Here is a 24,035-nt window from a genome sequence, read left to right on the forward strand (position 1 = left end):
CTCACACCAAGTATTTCTCTTCCTAAAATGGATTTCCTTCAGGCTCATTGCTTTCTTGCAAACAATGAGTAACTAACACAATCCTACCACTTCTCTGAACAGAAAAGTAGCTAGTTCTAGGCATCATTCACTTTTTACTTTTTTTCAATCTGATTTCTTCAGAAAGGTTGAAACATGGCATGGGCAGAAAGACAAAGATATTTACAGTTTAGTTATAGGTGAAAGTTAATCCATGTGAACTAGGTATTAGATTTGTGCTTTATAAATTCATCAGGACACATCCATAATATGCTTTGATATTATCTTTACAATATTATTGTCTTGTAATTCTTAATCCTTACCTTTATGATTTCTCCTCTTGATTTCCAATTGAGTTTAAATTCCATAAGGGAGGAAGGTGATACTTAGGCTTGAACTCAACATCTCATGTTCTGCTGTGGCTTTTCCCTTAAGGATGTTGTGCTACAATTTGAACCACACCTCTCTTTCCAGGTTAACAGGACCAGTGATTTGTGTGTGTGTGTGTGTGTGTGTGTGTGTGTGTGTGTGTGTGTGTGTGTGTGTGTGTGTGTGTGTGTGTGTGTGTGTGATGTTTTGTTTTTTGTCAGTCGTGGGGCTTGAACTCTTGGCCTGGGTGCTATCTCTGAGCTCTTCAGCTCAAGGCGCACGCTCTGCCACGTGAGCCACCGTGCTACTTCCAGGTTTCTGGTGGTTAATTGGAAATAAGAGTCTTACAGACTTTCCTGCCCAGGCTGGCTTTGAACTGTGATCCTCAGATCTCAGCCTCCTGAGTAGCTAGGATTACAGGCATGAGCCACTGGCTCCCGGCTAATATTGTCTTCTTAAATAGGTCCTTGGTAACAGATTTAGATCCCTGATGATAACAGAATTGAAATATTGCAACTGTTCAGAGAACCCTAAGAGAAGGTAAAAATAGCAATCCTTTCAAATGAGCCAATGGCAATACAACTTGCCAAAAGCCAACTGTGTTTGCTTATAGGACTAAAACAGCAACCCTTCAAAGCTCAGAATGAGTTAGAGGTACAATCTTTCATGAGTAATCGCCTGTTTTCTCAAAGGAGAAATACAGAACCTCCCCACAACGCTTCCCCATGTGTCTGGATAATCTGGGAGAAAATGCTCTCTCCAGAGGCGTTCACCTCTTGCAATGCATTTATATTTGTCTCAAATTGAAATAAAAGATGTTCACCTATCGTTTGTCTTTATGACCCATGGGAAGGGATAAAGAAACATGGAGTCTGACCACCTTTGGGAATTTTCATAGCACCACTTCTGACCTTTTTGAATTATTAATCTTTATTCATGAACAAATATCCCAAGGGGAAAGTGTATTGCCTTATAGTAGTCTAAATAATAATAGATGTTGGCTTATGCATAAATGGGTGGTGTGGGTAAAACAATTCACAGTAAATCCATTGTATGTTCTATGGTTAGGCTTCATCCTTTATTAGGTAGTGAATAAAAGACAACCAATGCTTACAACTTCAATTTAAGAGACCATTTAAACAAAAACGGTTCCATAGCGAAGTGAGGCAGAAGGGATCCAGGTATTTCTGAGTATTCTCATATGGCTGATGGAGAAAATATGGCTGATTTTTGTTTGTTCCCAGCAAATCATGATTTAGTAACACATTGTGACCAGGGCTCTGTGTGTCCCACAGGCCCTGACTTCTGCTGGACTGGCTCAATCACTTTAATGAAAATGGTGAAGAACAGCAAAAGTACATTGCAATAAGATTACATCAATTAACACCTAAGTTCTCCAACAGAGAGGCCAATATCAGCTGGGGGAAAATTGTTGGATAAGGATTCAGGATGACTGAAATAAAAGGTCAAAATATTTGACAGAGTAGGAGAAGGACATTAAAGTCCAATATCATCAGAAGCTAGTCAAATGGGATACATACAGAGCTCAAAGGAACAAACTCATGGGCAAACTAGATATCTACCTACCTAGCTGAATTAGCAAGGGCTACAGGAAAGAAACATTTTTCTAAACCAAAAGAATAAAGATATTGCTAAATAAAAACTAGTTATTTTCCAAATAAAATTGTAATGCTAACCAATATATTTACCACAGTCATGGCTTAAAATTCTTTTTTTACCAGAAGAATGATAAAATGTATTTTCTTATCTTCTCTATTCTCCTTTATCCTTCTTTTCATTTATTCATTTGTTTTTTCCCCTCTCCTTTCTCTTTTTCTTTTGTTTAGGTTGATTGGTTAACAAATGATAGATAAAGCCAACTGCTTGAAGGATACATTGTTGTGATGAATTTCTATCACTAGATAGTAAAGTATTCCGGAGACCATGTTTCCTATTGAGCACCAAGCACGCTATGGGTGTTTTGTAAATATAAAATGAAAAATGCTAAATACCTATCTCTCAAAGGGTTTTATCTTGATTCCTTATATCTCTCTCAATGTTATTACAGTTTAGACAAGAGAAGTTTCAGGAAGGCCATACCCAACCCTCCCCTATATGTTTAAATAGTCTTTACAAAACCTTTTCAAAAATATTTTTTCTTTAAACCTAAATCAGTTAGGATTGGTTTATGCACATTTTGTCCCTGCTTTAAGTTTGAGCGTCATTGTTCTAATTAATGCAACAGATTAGCTGCATCAAACCCCACCATATAGATAGGTACCTATTAGTTTTTTATGGGGGAAAAAAAAGCAAAGAGCCTTTATCACAAATTAAAGGCACAACTATTTTACGCCATCCGTTACCAACTTAATGATAACATGGAACACTGAATGGTTATATAATTGTTTTATATAGATTTTTCTTTTTATAAGTTATTCTCTTAGTCTTTCTAACATATATACAATATACATATATTTATAGATACCCCTGATAAATCTTGTTTTAAAGGTAAAACATCAACTCCTTTTAGCTTTATAGTGAATTTCAAAGGCAGTCAGTATTACCTCAACACTCCACTGGAGAAATGATGTCCTAGTGAATCTAACCACTAATTTTTTTTAACGCTGTGATCACTGGTGTGCAAGTAACTCAGATTCATTTATTTTGTTCTTAATAGTTAAATATATATTAGTTGCTTATATCATGTCAGTAGGAAGTACTAAAGAAAGAATCAAAAACAATAAGGTCACAACAATTGCTAATGCGTAAGTCTAGAATCATACTTCAAACAGAAACCTTGAGACAATCCTACTGGTATGATATAAAGTGAATACTGAAGGATTGCAATGTTCGTGTTTTTTATTAGCTATATACTAACATGAAAGATCTTTTCTTTTCCTTCTCCTCTCAGATTGATTGTTCCTTGTCTTTGAAACAGCATAGTCATACTGATTTCTGTCTACAAAACCTGTGTTGGTTTCCAAATGCAAGTTCATTATAAGCACTTCTATGTTTCCAGGAATACTTGCTTGAGGTGGGAAACTAGTATATGGTAAGAAATTAATTACCTTTCTTCATGTCTCCCACCCCTGACATAGCCCCGTCTAACAAGCTAGATGTGAAGGGAGAAGGCTGATTAGAGACATCTCCATGACACTGTACAGTGTCTATTTAATTTTTCTTATTACTGATTACTGGTATGAAATTGATCATTCTAACTTTTGCAATTCTTTAAAACCTAATGGCATAGAGTGAGACACAGCACTATTTGTTTTACAAGACATCTACTGTATCTACTTTTGTTGGGATAAATACCCAGTAACTGCTGTCATAGCCAGAGGACCAGCATGGGTACTACTATTCACAGTGTTGCTTTTGTTTTTGTTTGTGTTTTTTTTATTTGTTCTTGTTTTTTAGCTTTTTCATATTATTTTAATCTACAGAGTAAATTACTATATACACACTGGAACCAGTTAATGCCCTTAGACAATGTATAGTTGTTTCATAAAGCAGAAAAGACAATGCAGGGGAAAATCAGTGCCCAAAAGCACAGTCACAAAGGCTTTGAAAGTTCTAGATACCACTACAAGTCAATGCTGGAGATCACGTCTAAAACAATCAGTGATTCAAGAGGAATGCTTTAATTTGGAGAAAATACCACTCCCTCCCTCCCTCCCTTGAGTAGCCCCTCCCTTTTTTAAATAATCTTTTCAATTCACTATCAAAAGTCCTGGCTCTTCAGATATGCTTTAAACTATAAATAAACACTGCATAGTTCTCTTTTGTTTTGTTTTGTGAAAAATTATTGCAGTACAACGACTCCAGTTTGGAATTCAGTAAGGAGCAAACAGTACTGGAGTATGGGCGGTCCGAATGGGTCCTGGCGCTGGTCGCAGAAGTGCAGGAGGCAGGGCAGAGGTCTGGAACAGAGTGGCTGCAGGAGCAGTTCGAAGACTGAAGGGAGAATTCACTGCCACAGCAGCAGCAGCTGCTGCGGCAGCTAGGGGGTTGGGAAGAATTCGGGGAGCCAATGGCTTTGAAGGTTCTTTTGAAAACACTAATTTTACCTGTAAGGAAAAGTTAAAAGAAGGATGAGAATAAGAGTTTGGGAATCTGTAGCCATTAGTCAAAATGATAAGTAGGTTTAGGAATACAACGGAGTGATAGACTGATGGTTCGTGTTTGTAACCTTAGTTATTCAGGAGGCTGAGATCTGAGATCACAGCTAGAGACCCAGCCTGGGCAGACAAATGCAAAAGATTCTTCTTCAGTTAACCCCAGAAAGCTGGAAGTGGAGGTGTAGCTAAAGTGGTAGAGGGTCAACCTTGAGTAACTTAATTAATTGAGAGCACTAGGCTCTTAGTTCAAGCTCCACTACTGGCGTACTCAAGTGCACGCACGTGCACGCACGCACACAAAGCAGTGAACAGCTACAACCATAAAGTCAAACTGCTGAACTGACAATAAAGAAAATAAAAAGCCTTGAACAACATTTTTCCCTTTGGAAGAGCAGGAGAGCTGAAAATGGCCAACCAGCAATGCTAAAGAATCCTCTAGAGAAGGACCTGGGAATCTTATTTAAGTTGAAAATTATACTTGCTGAGGAAAGTATTCATCTTTTTTTTTTTTTTTAAGTAGTGGCTTATGCCTGTAATCCTAACTACTCAGGAGGCTGAAATGTGAGGATTGTGTTTCAAAGACAGCCCAATCAGGAAAGTTCTTGAGACTCTTATCTCCAATTAATCACCAAAAGGCTGGAACTGGAGTTGTGTCTCAAGTGGTAGAGCAATAGCCTTGAGCAACATTCATGCCCTGAATTCAAGCCCAAGGACAGGCACAAAAATAAAATAAAATAAATGACCAAGAAAAGATGATCAAATGAAATATAAAATATAGAGAAAATTTGTGCCACCCTTGACACATTTGTTAACCATCACAGAGTAGATCCTGGTTAAAAAAAGAGGTTCATTGTTGTTTTCAATCGTACACTGAGCAGGCACCACAGACAATGCAATTTCCTCCTGTCTAAAACCCAACCCAATCCAAGGGAAATACCAAATAGTAACAAAAAACTTCTTCAAAAAAGAGTAAACACTTCTCCAAATATTGACACTTCCCCCTTTGTCTCTATGCAAATACTCACCACCTCTTCTCCATCCTGCTTTATTATAACAAACAATATTTCCAGGTTAGGAAGTCAAGAAGATACTTCTCCCTCGGGAGAATATTTCCACTTCTACAAGCAGTAACATGGCCACAGTCCAGAGGGAGATTCTAAAGATTAACTGGATTTTGAGTGCTCTACTCACTTACAAACTTCAGCCACTTCTATGCTGGTTAGGACAGCGCTCACTAGGACTACAGTGCTGAAAAACCAGCTCCACACAGAACTCACATTCTCCTCTGCAGCTAAATCTATTGCTATTTTTTTAAAAAGTGGTTCCATCTGCATAAAAATAGAGAATACTGATACAATCATCTCCTAATAAATGACTACAGCTTTCTTATAGCTATATTTTCACGTGTCCATGTACACAACAGCACCAACTATGAAAAGATCTATTTGAGAAAGACAGATTTCAAAATGCACAATCCGGCATCCTCAGTTTTCACTGAGGACCGAGTCTGATAGAAATGATAGTCCTTTTAGCCGGGCGCTGGTGGCTCACGCCTGTAATCCTAGCTACTCAGGAGGCTGAGATCTGAGGATCGCGGTTCAAAGCCAACCCGGGCAGGAGAGACTGTGAGACTCCTATCTCCAATAAACCACCAGAAAACCGGAAGTGGCGCTGTAGCTCAAGTGGTAGAGCGCTCGCCTTGAGCTGAAGAGCTGAGGGACAGCACCTACGCCCAGAGTTCAAACCCCACGACCGACAAAAAAAAAAAAAAGAAAGAAATGATAGTCCTTTTAACCAGTCATAGGTTAGACACAATGTTGGAAGGTTTCCTCAATCCTCCCTGATTCCCTCCCAAATAACCCTAGTCATCTCTACACAAGGACACCGTATCATCTACAAGGCATATTTTGGAGTCATGAAAGAAGGCATTTTGCAGGATATATTTGTCCAGGCTTTCTATAGTTCCCTTGGATGAAGGATTAAGTAAAACAAAGTCATCCTCTTGAGACTGTATTTTGAACATCTCAAACCATTGAGAGTACAATAGCAATGCTTTGTCTTGAAAATCTTGAAAAGACAATTCAAGAAGTTGTATTTTATTGACCTTCTACCTTGATTATCATCATCACTCACATCAAGACCAGATTTCACAAGGTGACTCCCTTAGAGAATTTAAAGAATCTGATCTTTTCTCCCTTGGCTGTGCTCAATGATGGATCTGAACGCAAATCGGTAAGACACTAAGCTGTGGCTAAAATGGGGCAAAGGCTTGACATAAATCATTGGGCCAATGGTGGTATCGAGATCTCACTGAAATCAATTTGTGATATCTTAGGTACATTTACTCCACTTGTTGACTGACATTCTCTCCTCCCCACCCATTTCCAAAAAGTATATTCTCACAGACTGTGGACATTACAGAAAGCATGTTATCTATTGGGAAAGAAAGATGTCACTCACCCCCAGTGGATGTGCTGCCTTAGGAAGCTTGTTGTAGGGACTATACTTCGGTTTCGGGGGCTTTCCAGCCGCTCTGTCTTTGTGCCTTCGACTGCTAATGTGCTATTAAATGCAATTATACAGTGACAGCGTAAAAAAGGGTATCTACAAAAACTCACACAAATATTGTTTTAACCTGGAGAAAGATAATCATTATTTCATGCACATTTCAGAAAGACAAATTTTTTAAAAAGGCACACACTTATGCCCTTGGATTCTGATGCCCAGAGCATAACTATTCATTTTTAAATATTTTTAACAAATAGAAGGATCTTCCACCACCACCCGCCCCCAGCTTTTTGCCTTCTCCCTGAACACATATCCATTTTTAGAAAAGTGTTCACAAAGGAAAGGCATGTCTAAAGGAATTTTATGTGCAAATAAACAAAGATGCCCAGGAAGGCATGAATTTATTTCCATACCAATATTTATCCTCACATTTGTACAGCCAAATGTCAGCCCTTCAAATTCTAAAGATAAATAACCAATGTGCATAAAATCAGCAAAATCCTGTACACACACATATATAAAACACAACACAATATGAAGGTTGGGCCTTCCACTGCAAATATACCACTGACATGTTTAGAAGGCTATTCAGTATAGAAATGAATGCAATGTGATTAGTCATCCCTTTTAGCAGCTGGTTGCAGGATTTAGAACTACAGCACAATACCATGTAATAAACTACACACAATAAGAGAGTAGCACAGCACAAAATTAGTTGCAGCATGGAAATAGCAAAACACATAGAAACGGAACATGGTAAGTTGACCTTTAATGAGAGTTAACACATTTGAATGGGAAATATGATAGAGGAAAGATTGGATAACTGTCTCCTCCTACTCCATACAACGGAATAGTGCAAACTCCCTGCCAAGAACTTTCAAGAGATCCTAGAAGCCACTGCATTTCCCGGCAAATTAATATACACAAAAAAGGACAGTGGATAGAAGACAAGGGGGTGCAATAAAAAAAATTGTCTTCCCTCAAAAAACAAAAAGAAATAAACATAGTCGTGCTGGTAGCTTTAGTGTGGTCTTTTTGTAAACATTTGGGTAAATGCCCAAAAGTGGGATTGCTGGGTCATAGGGGAGCTCGAAGTGGAGTCTTTTGAGGAACCTCCATACTGCTTTCCAAAGTGGTTGAACAAGTTTACATTCCCACCAACAGTGCAGTAAGGTTCCTTTCTGTCCACATCCCCTCCACCATCTGTTGTTTTTAGAGTTCTTGATTTTAGCCATTCTAACTGGAGTGAGGTGGTATCTCAATGTTGTTTTGATTTGCATTTCTTTTATGGCTAGGGAGGTTGAGCATTTCTTCAGGTGTCTATTGGCCATCCTTCTTTCCTCTTCAGAGAAGTTTTTCAAGTCTTTAGACCACTTGTTTATTGGGCAGATGTTTCTTTGAGGATTTGTTGTTTGGGGATTTATTTTTTGAGTTCCAGGTATATTTTAGATATGAGACCCTTGTCCGTTGTATGGCTAGTGAAGATCTTCTCCCAATCCATGGGCTTTCTATTGATCTTGCTGGCTATGTCCTTTGCCATGCAGAAGCTCTGCAACTTCATGCAGTCCCATTTGTCCAGCCTTTCTTTGATTTGTTGTGTTTCTGGGTCTCTATTAAGAAAATTTCGGCCTGTGCCAAGGAGACCTAGGGTTTCTCCTAATCCATTCTGTAATGTTTTCAGAGTGTCTGCTTTGACTCTGAGGTCTTTGATCCACTTGGAGTTGAGTCTGGTGCAGGGTGATATATAAGGATCTAGCTTTAGTTTTCTACAAGTCATTAACCAATTTTGCCAGCACCATTTACTGAAAAGGCTGTCTTTCTTCCATTCTATTTTTTTAGCTCCGTTATCGAAGATTAGATGGCACTATTTACTATAGCTAAGATATGGAACCAACCCAGATGCCCCTCAGTAGATGAATGGATCAAGAAAATGTGGTATATATACACAATGGAATTCTATGTCTCCATCAGAAAGAATACATTGCCCCATTTGTTAGGAAATGGAAAGGCTTGGAAAAAATTATATTAAGTGAAGTAAGCCAGACCCAAAGAAATATAGGCCCCATGGTTTCCCTTATTTGCAATATCTAGTATATGTCTGAGTCAAGCAGAAAAGGTCAGATAAGGTGATATTAGGAAAATGAACCCTAAGATATGTATTCAAATATTTTTTTCTTTCATGTGATTATTTCTAACACATTTATAAGATTATTTGTTTGTTGCTTTGTATGTCCCTCCCCCACAGTATAACGCCTGCTTTCACTGTATTTGATGTTGGTATAATTTGTGGAGGGGAAGGAGAAAAACAAATCGTTTAAATAAGGATACAGCTGGACCCTACAAGTCGTTATGTGGAAAAGGAACTTTACAACTTTGGTGTGGGTGGGGGGGAAGCAGGGTGGATGGGGGGGTGTAGGGGGAAGGATGGGAAGGGATGGAAAGGGGAAACAAAGGAGGAGGCTACAATGCTTGATAAGAAATGTACTAATTATCTTGCCCATGTAATTGTAACCCCTCTGTACAGTATTTTCACAATAAAAATAAAATAAAATAAAAGAAGACAAGGGGGTGAGTAGGCAAATGGGTGGATGGAGGGATGGATGGAAGGATGGAGCAGAATTACAGAAGGGAAAGGAAGAAAGATTGCACATGTATCCTGCTTGTGGGGGGAGGGGGCAGGGCTGCTTTGTTTACATTCCCACCATCTGCCCTGCCTACCTGTTTCAGTTGGGTTTCTGAGTTGACATGCACATCACAGATTTCACAGTGGAAAGTCTTGTTTTGCAGCCCCGTGTTTCCTTTGTTGACAGGTCCTTTGCCTTTTACTCCTGCCCGAGGAAAGGCTTTGATAGTCCCACTTCCATTCCTGGCTTCTAGCATAGTTTTGTGCTTAGTACCTGCCAGGAATAGTTGGGGACGGGGAAAGAGAAATAAAAAGAATGACAGGGGAAGTGTTAGCTAGTAGATAAGTTAAGGAACCGTATAATATCCAAATGTGAACCTTTGGGACTAAGGCTGAAGCCTGGCCATGATGTATAGACTGTAACAACGTGTTCCTGTCACCTTGTATAATCCTATTGAACTTTTCACTTTTGTAAAATGCTGCTCCACATCACAAGTAAACACCATCATCCTAGCAACTGAACTTGAGAGCCCTCTGAGAGGAAATTAAATGGGTGTGACTGAGTTTCATTTCCTCTTGATGCTATAATAAGCCATAAATGAAGGCTGATGAGGAAGAGTGATTTAGTTGCTGAAGGCAGAGTTGGAAGTGATGTGTAACAAATGTAATCAATTTAAACATGGTGTGTTTACAAAGGTGGCACTAATTAAATATCCACTTTTTAAACAGAATCTAAACAACCTCGCTTGACTATGTGTTTTAGGTTCAAAATGGAAGAGCAAGATTAATAATTAAAAAAAAAATCTTGATGGTTCTGTAAAGGTCACTTTAGGCTAATACAATGCAAGTAAGTAAGAAAATGAAAGGTAAGCTCAAAGTGTAGGAAGATAACCTGTAAATAAATGCTTCTCTTCACTAAAGCATTAACCTCTCTGGGCTCTCACACATAGGTACTGTAACTCCATTTGGCAATCATCAACATTTTTTTTTTCAGATCACAGTAGTTCCATCATGATGGCAATTTTCCCTCAAGAGCATTGCTTGGGGCTAGGAAGGTGGCTCAGTGGTAGAGCGCTTGCCTTGCATGCATGAGGCCCTGGGTTTGATTCCTCAGCACCACATAAGCAAAAAGAAAAAAGCCGGAAGTGGCGCAGTGGCTCAAGTGGTAGAGCGCTAGCCTTGAGCTGAAGAGCTGAGGGACAGTGTCCAGGCCCAGAGTTCAGGCCCCACGACCGGACCCAAAAAAAAAAAAGCATTGCTTAAATTTTGCTTAATTTCTAGTTATTACGTGTTCCTTCTTCATCCCTCTTGGGGATGTGTTTTAATTTAGGAATTTCTTTTATTATCACATGTAGCCTCTCTGGCATTCGTTTAAATTAATTTCTACTTCCTACTTGTATTTATTAGGTTTTTGATCAGTTCTGCAAACATAAAAAGAGATTCTTAACTTCTGAGTCATACATCTGCCTCAGAGCATTACTGAACATTAATGAGTAAAACATGTTTGGAACATTCTAGATCAGTGTAGATCCCTTCCTATCAGATAAGATAGTTCATAGCTACACATTTTATCTTATTCAGGATAATCATGACTTTAACCAATCAATATAAAACATACACACTTTACAACCTAGGTTGTTTGCTTTGAATATCAATGTTCTTAATGCATAACTATTATAATGCTCATATGTCAACCTAAAGAAGTCAGCGTGGTGTTAGCACTGGAGGAACTGCAGCACTGCACTGAAGGATGAAGCAATTCAAGGTAGTGCTGTTGGTGCCCTACTCTTCTTTGCCTGGCCTCCGTGCAATAGAGTAAACACAGGAATTTTCTACTTTGCAGATGGCACACATGTTCTAGGATGCCAGATACAGGTACATAGAAGGTGTTCTGCACCTCTTTCTTGCAACAGATAATTTTATTTCAAAAATTCCCCTCCTGTAGTCAAAATGAAATGCACTTCAGGGGCAAATTTAGATTTCCAGTGCACCTGAGAAGCCAAGAGCATCTCATCCTGACTTTCAGAAGGGACTCCTGGTTCACTTTTGGCTCAAATCATTTGTGATTTGGAGCCAGGGCTTGGTACATAGCTTACATGCACACACACACATACACACACACACACACACACACACACACACACACACACACACATCTCAAGGTTGGTAGGGGGACTTCAACAAGTGGCTTTGATTCTATGGTTATTATTAATCATCAGTACCGCTGAACTTTGTACAGTATAACCTCATGCACTTAGTGGCAGAGTATTCATCATAATTAAATAGATATTAGACAGTTTATATTTTTAATGTTTTAAGAAGCTCTAAAGGTAACTACTTTTATTTATCCCAAATAAAGCTCAAATTCAATAAAAAAATATCTTGTTTTAATTGAAAATGTTGGGGATAAAATGTACATGGAGAATATAGACATGATGAAGATTGCAACTCGTTTTTATTGCAATACCTTGATACACCTTCGAGGCTGTGCTAACTGTGCTGTTGACTCGCAGCAACTATATGCATTAAGTGCTATTTTAATGCCCAATAAGACACTGAGATAGGCAAGACTAAGTTACCCTCATGGGCACAGAAAACAAGCCTTCAATGACATTCTTGAAATCTAGAAAACTGATCCTTAGCTAAGTCCCTAAAATTTCACTAAGGGCTTCCAACACAACTGGCTGTGGTTGTATACCAGTCTTCCATAATATATATCCTTTGATTTTCTACCTTACATATTAATAGTCTTGTGTAAAACTGGCTTTTAATTTGGGTCTTTCAAACCCCACCTCCCAATCTATTTTCTTCCACCACCCTCTTCTTCTGAGCAGAATTCTATAAACCAGGATATACTAAAGGGCTGTGGCCCTGTACTAGTCCACAATATCACTTCTTGTTTCTGTATCGCATAAATGCCTTCCAAGGTCCAGGCCTACCTCTGCATCCTATGCAACTGCTCAGCAGAGCAGTCAAAAATATGTTTCTGCACCATCTGTGCCATCTCTGTCTTGAGAAAATCTTCAAGATTTCAGGCAAAGGTATCATCCTGACACTCTTGAAAGCCTGACCTGATAGTAATTCTATTTGAAGTTTTGTATGAATCACTTCTGAAAGGAATACCATATTTCATCCAAACTCAGCAAACCATAAAGCTTCAAGTAATTTTATTTACTTTTTGCTTAGCTGTCTAGTTTTGAATATGTTGAGGCAAAATAATTATTGTTCTTGTATTTGTAAAAAATCAGCATCCATCATGTGAAATAACAGAATGAAGTGGGCTGTGCATTATGCTTTTCCATAGCATAATGAGCTGAAGGCTCTAAATAATGTCAATGATATAGAGCTTCTCCCTTAAAATACCATTAGTCAGGTAGTTGCTAGTGACCCATGCCTGTAATCCTAGCTGAGATGTGAGGATCATCACTCAAAGCCATCCCAAACAGGAAAGCTTGTGAGACTCTTGTCTCTAATTAACCCTCAGAAAACTGGAATTGGCACTCCAAATGGTATAATGGTAGCCTTGAGTGTAAAAGCTCAAGGACAGCACCCAGGGCCAAACTGCAAGACACATGAGCAACAAAAGACAAGACAAGAAAAGAAAAGAAAAAACACATCAGTCTCTATTGAATAGTGAACATGGTTACTATGGTAATTTTCTATATAAGAAATTAGCACAATGTGCTAATTTATTATATAGCTTACAACTGATATCACAACAGCTCCACAGATACAACTTGTTAGTAAATCCATAGCAGTTCAAAGGCTGACCTCACTGAGGGCTTGATTCATGACTTGAACCCCAGTGCTGCTTATTTTAAAAATGTAAAAGTAAGCAGGGCACTGGTGGCTCACACCTATAATCTAGCTACTCAGGAGGCTGAGATCTGAGGATCAGGGTTCAAAGCCTTCCCAGGCAGGAAAGTCTGTGAGTCCCTTATCTCTAATTAACTACCAAATAAGACAGAAATGAGGCTGTGGTTCAAGTGGTAGAGAGCTAGCCTTGAGCATAAAAGCCCTGGGATAGCACCCAGGCTCAAAGTTCAAGTCCCAGGACTTCCACCAAGAAACATGTAAACAAGAGCCAGGTATAGTGGTATGTACTTGTAATCCTAACAATGAGAATGGAGGAAGGAAGATTGTGAGTTTGAGGCCAGCCTCTATTATATGGTGAGTGTGAAGCCAGCCAGAAAAACACATTGCTTTAGCAAATGTTTCTGCTAAGAATTCTAGGACTCCAAAATTCTTAAACTCTAACTTTGAAGGACAGATTTGACCTGCCAAATTGATACTTGCCTCCAAATAAATGTGTTTTTCTGTCAAAGAATTTTTAAGAAGTACGTGGACTTCATGATGATTATACTTGTATTTGCATTATACTTGTATATGTATGGCAAATGTGGATGGTACAGATTCCAATAGAAAGGCAGATCGGTTTCTAGGTTTCGCAGCAACTGAACTCCTGAACTGTGCCTGACTGCAGTTAATGTTGGTAGGAGGAAGACACATGCTAAAGGAATTGTTCTCCATCTGCAGTCACCCCTCAGAGTTTTAAAGTCAATGCCCAGATATTACGAATGAGGCACAATCGGTCAGTGACTCAACATGCAGCTGCAGTATTAACTCCAGACATGATTCACAGATGAATCTACTTCTGGTACAGCTGCTGACATAACCCTGGCAAAGAACAGTCTTTTAAATGAAAAGTCGATCTTGGAAATCAACTCACGTTTTAGAGAAAAGCTGATGTTTGTATGTACACATAATCACACCCACACTTCCCACGCACATGCAGAAAGAGAAACCAAGAGAAATGAGCATGCGCACACACACACACACACACACACACACACACACACAGAAAGAGAGAGAGAGAGAGAGAGAGAGAGAGAGAGAGAGAGAGAGAGAGAGAGAGAGAGAGAGAGAGAAAGAGAGAAAAGCAGGGGCAAACAGAAATGGAGACAGAAGTGGGAACAGCCCATACTAAGCAAAAGGAAAGTGTAAACATCACCTGATGTGGAAAAAATAACTTGTAATGTCAAAGCTCATAGAATTCACAAACTGTATAGACCATGATAATGACAATATGCTTTGTAAAAATTAAAATGTGTTTGTAACTCTGAGTATCACTATTCCACAATACTGTGAAATATGTGAAATTTATGTAATCACCTAATCTCAGTTGAAGAAAAAGAAGTGAGAGAAGGGATGGGTTAAGAGAGATGGGTGTCAATGTTGTCAGGCACTTTGCACTCATGTACTGTTTTGTAGAATGGGAACTTCTTTGTACAACTACTTAAAGATAATAAAATAAAAATTTAAAAAACCTCCAAGAAAAAAAATGGAGACAGAGTCAGAGACAGCTACAGACAACTAGATAGGACCAAATTATAAAGGAAGAGCATTTTGTGTTTGTTTCTCAATATTCTCCTATTTACTTTTCTGTTTTAAAGTTTAGAGTTCAAGTAAGAGACATTGGGGTGTTGTTTTATTGTTTTTGTGCTTGATTGGTCTTATAACAAAACATGCTATCTTTAAGGTGTGGGAAGAGCACACAAAAACTTACATGTAGAGTTCATAACTCAGTGGCCTCGCATAAGAAATACTAAATTCTCTCTTAAGTATTTATTTTACATAGTGCTGGCTACAATAGCATTATTTGCTATAGAAATCATAATACAGATGTTTTAATGAAACATACATGGAAAAGTACAGGCCATGTTTTATGACATAACTTTAGAAAATAACATTTAGAAGCAAATACTAGATGTGTACAGCACTCCAGAAATCAGGTTAATATTTAAAAAAACTTAGAATTATATGCTATTCCACCTAGTGTGCAAAAACACATTCACATGCATACAGGTGCATACATACACATGCACACACCATAGTCGACAAGCTCTGGAAACCCTCCCCTGCCCCCATATAAATGCCACTTTGCTTGTCACTTTTATGTTTTAATGGCTAATGAATGCCATCTAATAATTGTGCCACTGTCCCCCCAGCCCTTGTGTCCTGCTGCACAAGTTCTAATCTATTCAGAGGAAGATGGTTGCAGGGCTGTGGAGACAGAATGAAAGCATGTGCATCTCACCACTGTTGTGCGCCTCCAGCTGTGAGGCCGAGTTGACGGCGACCTTGCATAAGGAGCAGTAAAGCAGTCGTTTTGCCTTTTCCTCCTCCGTCTCTGTGGAAGGACATGAGCTATTGCCGCTAGCTGTCGTGGGGCTTTTTTCTGCTTTAGAGGTGATCTCAGTTGTCATAACACTGCTTTTGCGGATTTCCACACTTGTCGTCGTTGATATCGCCGATGTCCCTGTGGTACTGTCTGCATTCAAAAGAGCATAGGAGGAAGGGGAGGATAGAGGGTCATTGTCTTTCCTTGTTTGGAAACGGATGGCTAACATGACACCCTGTTAATAATGATAAGAGCAGTGAGAAATCACTGCTTGTTAACTGCATCTGTCATCTAATGAGGGAATGTACACAAATGACCACATTTCACTTAAGCTTTGGAGGAAGCCATCAGGTGATTCTTCAAGATATACATGGATGCAAGTTCTAAATATTCTCTGGGGATAAATAAACATGTCATAAGTTTCTCTTAACACAATGCCAGAATAGAAGAATGTTTGCAATACATACATTTTCCTTTTAAAATTTTAAAAAGAGGATAAGTGCCTTTAAAACATGCTTTGTTCCTATTTGTCCTATTACTTTTCTGTTGTTCTCCTATATTGCTTTATTTTATTAATCAGTAAAACTCTGATATCAAAATTGCTTTCCCTAGATCAGCAGCTGAGACAACCATTGTTCTATTTACAACATAATTCAGCACCCTTTGAAAAGTTCATCAGTATGAAGCCAAGAGGAATTCTAGTCTGGTGTATTTCTTAAGTGGGCAGTCTGCATCAAACCACATGCAGGAAGTTGTGGTAGAAGCAATCAAATGATCCACCTCACTTGCAAAGAATTCACAGACTAATCATCCTATGTTAAATGTCACATGGTTTCACAAGTTTGAGGACCATGAAAGTGTCGATGCGCTGTAATCCAACAACCCTTTTGGCACTGAAGTCTGATACTAAATCTGGAGAGATCAACCTTCAAAGAGAAATTACCCTGTCCTAATGTCACTTGGGCACACAGGACTGTCCTCTTAAAAGTGCCACTCACTGTGATATTAGCAATGCGTGTCATGCTCAGCAATAACTTGCAAATGAGCTTTCTACTGGTTTCTCCATCTGTCAATACCCCATCTTTACCTGCTCTCCTTCATTCTGCCTGTCAGCTGGTTCTTATCCTCTTAGTCCGAATACTCCCTGCTGTATCTCCAGCTTCAGCTGCTCTGGGATCTCCCATTCCACATGTGATTCCATGTGGTCACTTTTCAAAGACAGACTAAGCAGTTCATGATAAATAGGTTGGACAAGGCGATACGTAAGGGACAGCAGCCTGCTTGCAGTGCTATTGCCTCTGAACACGTTTACTTCTTATAACCTCATACTTCCAAGGGGAGATAGCAGTATAAAATGCCTTTGAACGTGTGTATTTGCATTGTTCCAAGCATAAGAATGAAGACACGGGTTGAGGTTGTTTATTCCTACTTTCTTAAATATGGAATCAAAAACATTAGTTAATGTCAAGGGACAAGGGGCAGGGTGGGGGTAATCGGAAGAGATGGGAAGGGGAAACAAAGGAGGAGGCAACAAGGCTTGATAAGAAATGTACTCATTATCTTGTCCATGTAATTGTAACCCCTCTGTATGGTATTTTCACAATAAAAAAAAAAGAAGACTCTTGTGAAGGGCTGGTCTGTAAAAGGCTCTTCCCAATCTTGTTTCCTATGCTTGACACTTCACACAATCACTTATTTTAGTGACTGAAATTATTAAGGCAGTCTCGTTCAGTGGAAAACACTCAACTACTGTGGTTTGTTTTTTTTTTAAATGTCAACCTACAAATGAGTGACTCACTGGATAAACTTTACAAACAAAAATAACCCTCATGCCATTTTTTTCCATTTGTTCTCTTGGACACTGAGAAGCTTCTGATTAGCTTTTAGTTGGCTGCTAAGGTCCCATTACTAAAATCAAGATGATCTTACTGCATTCACCGTCCCCTCATAAAAAGAAATGATTGATAGCATGAACCTCCGAGTAACTAACTCATCGCCAATTTGCCAAATGTTTTCTATACTTAAAAGAATTTCATATACTTATACAAATAACACAACTTGACCTTCACAGGAAGCTATGAAAATCAGGACATCCCAGAAATTACAAAAATTCCCCAATATCACAACAGTGGGATGAAGTCAACCAAAGCAAATTACTTCATAAGATGTAGATGTCTTGGATAATGGGGTAAAAATACTGTGCAAGACAATCCTGTCCAAGATTGTCTACAGTAAGATCTTAAGCTGTAGTAAAGTCAGTAAATTGTTCTTACAGGCAGCTTTGTGGAGGAATGGCAACTATGTTTGCAGAAATTGGATTTCCCAATGTGGCCACACAGGGAAACCAGATGTGAGACTCTGGGTATTTATTTCAGTGAAATTCACCATGGTAACAATTTTTGTAGTAATCCTTATCTTTCAATAACTTCTTCTCTGGACTGACATATTTCTTTTATGTCTTGATCTGAAAATGGTCCATGACATAGATCATATTAATCCCACAATAACTTCTCTACATTGAAATTGGGAAACAAGAGTAAAAAACAATGGTGTTTCCAATCCTTGTAATAGCTACATTGGTATATCTTCTAATCCCACAGGAGAGTATACATTTACACCAAAATCACTAAGACTAGAGACACCAGATTATTTATGCATAGGGCTTAGTAAAGCATTAACATCTCTTTAGGCAGGCTCCTTACTTGAAACAGGCTTAGGAGAATTAATATTCAAATGCTTAACTTCTTCTACTTCTATTTCTTGTCCTACTTTGACCACATAGTTGAGCATACATATTATTTTCTGAGATTGGAATGAACTTGAAAGAATATAAAGCTATATACTTTTTTTATTTTAACTTTAATCCGTGGATAATGATTCTTTAAAGGTAGGATTAGAATTAACTTGTAACAGGATGTGGACTTTCACTTATCAGCCTTTTATCTGTGATGAAAGGTCCTTCTTTTCAAGTCAAGGAGTTAAGGTAAACACATTTTAGCATATGTCTATCCCAAGAGAATCAACTATTTTATACACTGCACGCAAAATGACATGGAAATTTGCAAAAGGGCAAAGAGGCTTTCCTTAATGGGGTTACATTAAATCACTAATTATACAATTACTGTAAATCATTCTTATTTACTCATTAAAATAGAAGGATCAATGGATGTACCTGGCAGCATCAGGTAATATGATAAGGATTCCTTGTGTGGCCTTTCTTCTTCAAATCATAATACCTGACCAGTCTTAGAAAGCACAAAAGAAACCTCAAGTTAAGGTCACTCCACCCAATTCCTGGCAAGTACCCTCAACACTGCCAATGCCTTCAGAACAAGGAACGTCTAAAAAAAAACTGTCTCTGTGTGGGAGAGCCTATGCAGGTTTAACATCTAGCTGCAATGTAGGATTTTGGATGGGCTCCTGTCAGAAAAATAAGAAATGTAAATGAAGAAGAGGTTTTTGCTAACAATTTGTCAGTATTGATTCATGAGTCTTGACAGATGAACTGTGGTCATGTGAAACGTTAAAAATAAGGAAAACTGAGGCTGGGAAGGTAGCTCAGTGGTAGAGTGTTTGCCTCGCATGCATGAGGCCCAGAGTTCGATTCCTCAGCACCACATAAACAGAAAAGGCTGTAAGTGGTACTGTGGCTCAGGTGGCAAAGCACTAACCTTAAATTGAAGAGCTAAGGGACAGTACCCAGGCCCTGAGTTCAGGTCCCATGACTGACAAAAAAAAATAAGGAAAATTAAATATAAGGTATAAGGAAGCTCTCCTGTATTTTGTTTTGTCATCTAACACTTCAGAGTTTCCAAACTCTTCTCATATTGACAAGTAGAACTAGATAAGTATGCATTATCCTGCCCATGTAATTGTAACCCCTCTGTACAGTATGTTCACAAATAAAATAAAATAAAATATTAAAAAAAAAGAAATAGTGTGTGGTTTGGGTTACTTTGCATAATCTTAGTTAATCTTAGTTAAACTCAGCCTTAGTGGTTTTAAAACATAGCAGTCTTAATTTCAAAATAGAAAGTTTCCAGGACACTTTTCAACGTCATGGTGTATAAGGTTAAAACTGGAACTGAAGTGTGTGTGGTACAGTTTCAAATCAAAGCTTGTTATCCTACGTAGCCGGGTCTCATGAGCCCAGCCTTCATTCCATCAACATTTATTAGGCTGCTGTTTTGTGCTGAGTTCTGTGCTAAGCCACTGGGGACAAGAAGCTCAATAAACATAGATCATGTCATTACTGGCATAAAGAGGCTAGTTTTTGATATATCTCATATTGATTTGGTGGTCTGTGTAATAATAATATAACTGGTTAATTTATGAAACATCTCACACAATAACTTGAAATATCAATAATAATAATCATTATAACTATTAAAAAAACTTCCATGTGTTTTGTTTAATATTATGTGCTTGTACTTAAATATCCATGAAATAGGCTCCCCAATAAATGTTTGACACATAGGAAAGGAAAGTAATAAGAAAGGATGGGGAACACTTTTTTAAGCAGTTACAGGTCTTAGTGCACTCTCAGCTTACATGTCTCCCAAAGGTACATATCACTCTTATTCTTATCTTTTTTTTTTTTTTGGTCCAATTGTGGGGCCTGAACTCTGGGCCTGGGTGCTGTCCCTCAGCTCTTCAGCTCAAGGCTAGCACTCTACCACTTGAGCCCCAGTACCACTTCTGGCTTTTTTCTTTTTGCTTATGTGGTGCTGAGGAATCGAACTCAGGGCCTCAAGCATGCAAGGCAAGCGCTCTACCACTGAGCCACCTTCCAAGCCCTCTTATCCTTATCTTAAAGACGGAATTTCTGGATATAGAAATTTGGGAATTTGGCCAACATCATAGCTTTCAATCAGATGGTCTACCTCAGTTGTATATGCTCTTCATTTCTTCTTTTATTGCTCAAGTTTAAATATATTTGGTAAAAGAATTTGAGTCACTCATGATTTATTATTCATGGTGAAAGATGACGTGTTAGGCATTTGACTTTAAAAGAACCTAAACTTGGCCAGAGCATGAGTCAAATCACAAATGTCCAATCATGCATTTATGTGAAACTACTATACTTTGCTCAAATCCATTTAGAAAGAGAGGAAAAAGGAAAACCTGCGGCTCTGAAATTACCTCTTGTGAAAAGTGGTAAGAATAAATCACAGCCTTCTTCACTGTACTGCGCCCCTCCCCAGATAAAAATGAGAAAGTAGGATAATGATTCACTTTTCTCAGTATTTCCCAAAGGCTGATTCTGATTTCTTTTTGCTATTCAACCAATGACTCTAGCAACAATATATGTGACAGGGAATGGAAAATAATGGGTGGCATTCTGTGGAAGAGAAAGATTTGAGATTGTCTGGACTTAGATTTTTGAGTCATTTTGCTGCTAGTGCCCTATAGCAAATACTCATTATTGAAACACTCATTCTTTGGCACTGAAACAAATTGATAATACTTTGTGGAATGGGGCGTTGGTTGAGAATGAAAAGAAGCATTAGTATTCATAGTGGTCCATTTGTGACCCTCCTCTTACATAAAAACACTATAAATACATTTTGCAAAGCCTCCAAAAAGCACCAGGAAGGTTTACAGAAAATGTCCAACAACTTGAATTCTGGATAATAAAAGAACACCTTATATAATCTGTGTATGAAATTTTATTACTTTAGTTACAGACTTTCGAGCTATTCCAATCTCTTCCCAGGTAGCAGGGGTTCATGATACAACCTAAAGATCCTCAATAAGTTTTTGTGGAGAAGGAAGACTTAGAAATATATCTGATTTATTTTCTTCTCTCCTGTGTGAATTTTAAGTCTCTCTTAGATTAGCTAGCAAGTGGGTATGCAACAGCTGCTTCCTCTTAAATATGCTGACATTTTGAAGTATAAAAATGTGCTTCATGACCAAAAATATTCATAAGTCTCTAAAAATTACTGCTGGTGGTTTATTTCCTAATGATTTTATTTAGTTTAACCAACATTTATTGAGAACCATGCCATACACTTTGACTCAGGCAAGAATGAGCCATGAAAATGATTTGTTTTATACTTTTGAAGGCTATGCTCATCCCAAACTAGGCAAACAAAGTCTGAACTATAGAATAGAGAACTATCTATGACTTTGGTCATATAGACATAGACCTCATAAAGACAGATAATATAGACACAATCTCTAAAGATGTGGTGTGCATAGAGGTCTAATTCGTAGATGTAGCCACACAGGACTGGCCACATAGATGTCAGCTGCACAGATGTTGTATGAATAAGCATAGACTTCATGAATATTGACTAAATAGACCAAGTGAAATTTGCTCCAATGTTGCTTTCCTAAGAGTCATTCCATAGTACTTTGAATACTGCCATCTCTCCTGGTGTGTGGTAATGTTGGATGTATAAATATGGGCCACACAGACTTTGACATAGCTGAGGACTCTGTAGACACTGGTCAAATACAGGGTTACATAGGGGCAGGTCCCTTAGATCTGGACAATCAAGGTGCATTGCATTGCATAAGGCCTCACAGAATTGGGTAACATCGACCAGAGCTGCAAGGATATCAGCTACCTAGATGAATCAGAATCTTCCTCTGATTCTGCACTTATAAAAAGCAGACCCTAGGACTTTCAATACAGTAAGTTCTCTAGCCATCTGTATAGTCCATGCACATGAACCCTCAAAGAGACAGGCCACGTAGACATGGGCTCATAGAGACAGACCACATAGATACTGGCCACATAGATGTACAGAATCTGCAGGACTTCTGTCCCTTCATCTCTGGGACCCTGGGTTTGGTTAAGTTTAACTTCTGGATGAAACCTTTCTTTAGGTGGTGTTAGTATTCAGTTAGGGCTCAAGGCAGGAGGTTCTTCATTCTCCGTGGCATAGTCAATCTGCAGGGAATAGAGTCTGGTCCCGCTGGGGAAAACTTGATAAGATACTTAGACGTAAGACATATATCTCACTTGTACTCTTCCCAGTCCTGGAAAATTGTGGACTTTCTCTGATTGACCACTTCTCTGTGTTGGGCACTGTGCTCACTACTACTGAAATATATGTATTGTATCTTATATCCAAAGATTGCTAAGCTCTAATATGAAAACAGTGGAGAACAGGGGATTTTCTCTATTAGGAGGATAAGAGAAGGAAATACTACTAGAAAAACATGAGGAAAGTATATATTCCTTCAAATGGATACTCTTGCATCTCTATTGGCTTATGATTTAGAAGTTCCATGCAAGTAAAATTGTCCTACAAACATTTAATTGTGAGACAATTTCTGCCCTGCAGTGACATTTATGAAATCCTTAATGTCCTAAAGAACCAAACGAACAATTCTTCTGCCTTCAAGTGATTTGAAAGACCATCTCTAATCTTGTATATGTTAGAAACTGTACAAATCAAACCAAGATGAAAATCAAACTTTTGATATCATTTTTCAAAGTTGCCCAATTTATGTATGGTGTGTTTGAGGCAACTGCTTAAAAGTTGACCCATACACAGACATAATGGTGATGTGTTGAACTCACTTTGTACTATAGATGACCTATGTAGATTAGAATCTAAGTCTTCAAGATGCAAAAATATTTAATACCAATCCTGTTAAAAATAAAATAAAATATGTTCAATTTTGTATTTCCTTTTGGAGCCAGAACCCATTAGTTTCATAACAACTGACTGTTTTCTAGGGCACACATTATTTGTTGGGACATTAATGCTATCTTAGTAATATAACTTTCACCACAAGGATAAACAATCTAAAAGTTCAGCAAGTGCAAACACTACCTCGATTTTTTAAGAGAAGCAGACTAGCACATCAGGTTTCTCAGATAGAGAATGTTTGCAGAAGCTCAGAGAAGGAGGTGGAAATCAGGGTAGGGTAAAAAAGAGAAAAGCAAATGAGAAGCAGAAGGGGAAAAAAGAGGCAGGCAAAGCAGGAGGAAAAGAATTAGAGGTTCCCAAGATCTTCTGAAACATAGACTAGGGACTCCTCAAATGTAGGCCTTAGCAGGAATGGTCTGATCCTTCACTGGGGTATCAAGCAGGATTCAACAGGTGGACAAGAAAAACTAAGAACTACTTTATAGCTTCATACTGCCTGACATCTTCAAAACAGGCCAATCGTTGAAAAGGATCACGCTAGTGTGAATTGAGATTTCACAAAGTAAAGGCAAGTACACACTAGTGAGACAATACTGCCAGTCCTTTTT

The 24,035-nt window shown here is 38.4% G+C and overlaps 1 protein-coding gene across 3 annotated transcripts in view; it reads right to left on the reverse strand.

Moving 5' to 3' along the window:
* Positions 1 to 1,436: 1,436 nt before the first annotated feature.
* The window catches only part of Znf385d (zinc finger protein 385D), an 813,868-nt gene continuing 791,269 nt past the window's right edge, over positions 1,437 to 24,035 (reverse strand). For all 3 annotated transcript variants that reach the window (XM_070018684.1, XM_070018685.1, XM_070018686.1), the window contains 4 exons: positions 15,734 to 15,967; positions 9,732 to 9,910; positions 6,966 to 7,067; positions 1,437 to 4,454 (listed from right to left, as the gene is read on the reverse strand). In XM_070018684.1, coding sequence (XP_069874785.1) covers positions 4,221 to 4,454; positions 6,966 to 7,067; positions 9,732 to 9,910; positions 15,734 to 15,967 — 749 coding nt within the window. In that variant the 3' untranslated portion in view covers positions 1,437 to 4,220. The remainder of the gene's footprint in view (positions 4,455 to 6,965; positions 7,068 to 9,731; positions 9,911 to 15,733; positions 15,968 to 24,035) is intronic.

The sequence above is a fragment of the Dipodomys merriami genome, unplaced genomic scaffold, assembly GCF_024711535.1.
Source record: "Dipodomys merriami isolate MVZ:Mamm:240054 unplaced genomic scaffold, mDipMer1.0.p SCAF_13, whole genome shotgun sequence".
In the NCBI taxonomy this organism is placed as follows: Eukaryota; Metazoa; Chordata; class Mammalia; order Rodentia; family Heteromyidae; genus Dipodomys; species Dipodomys merriami.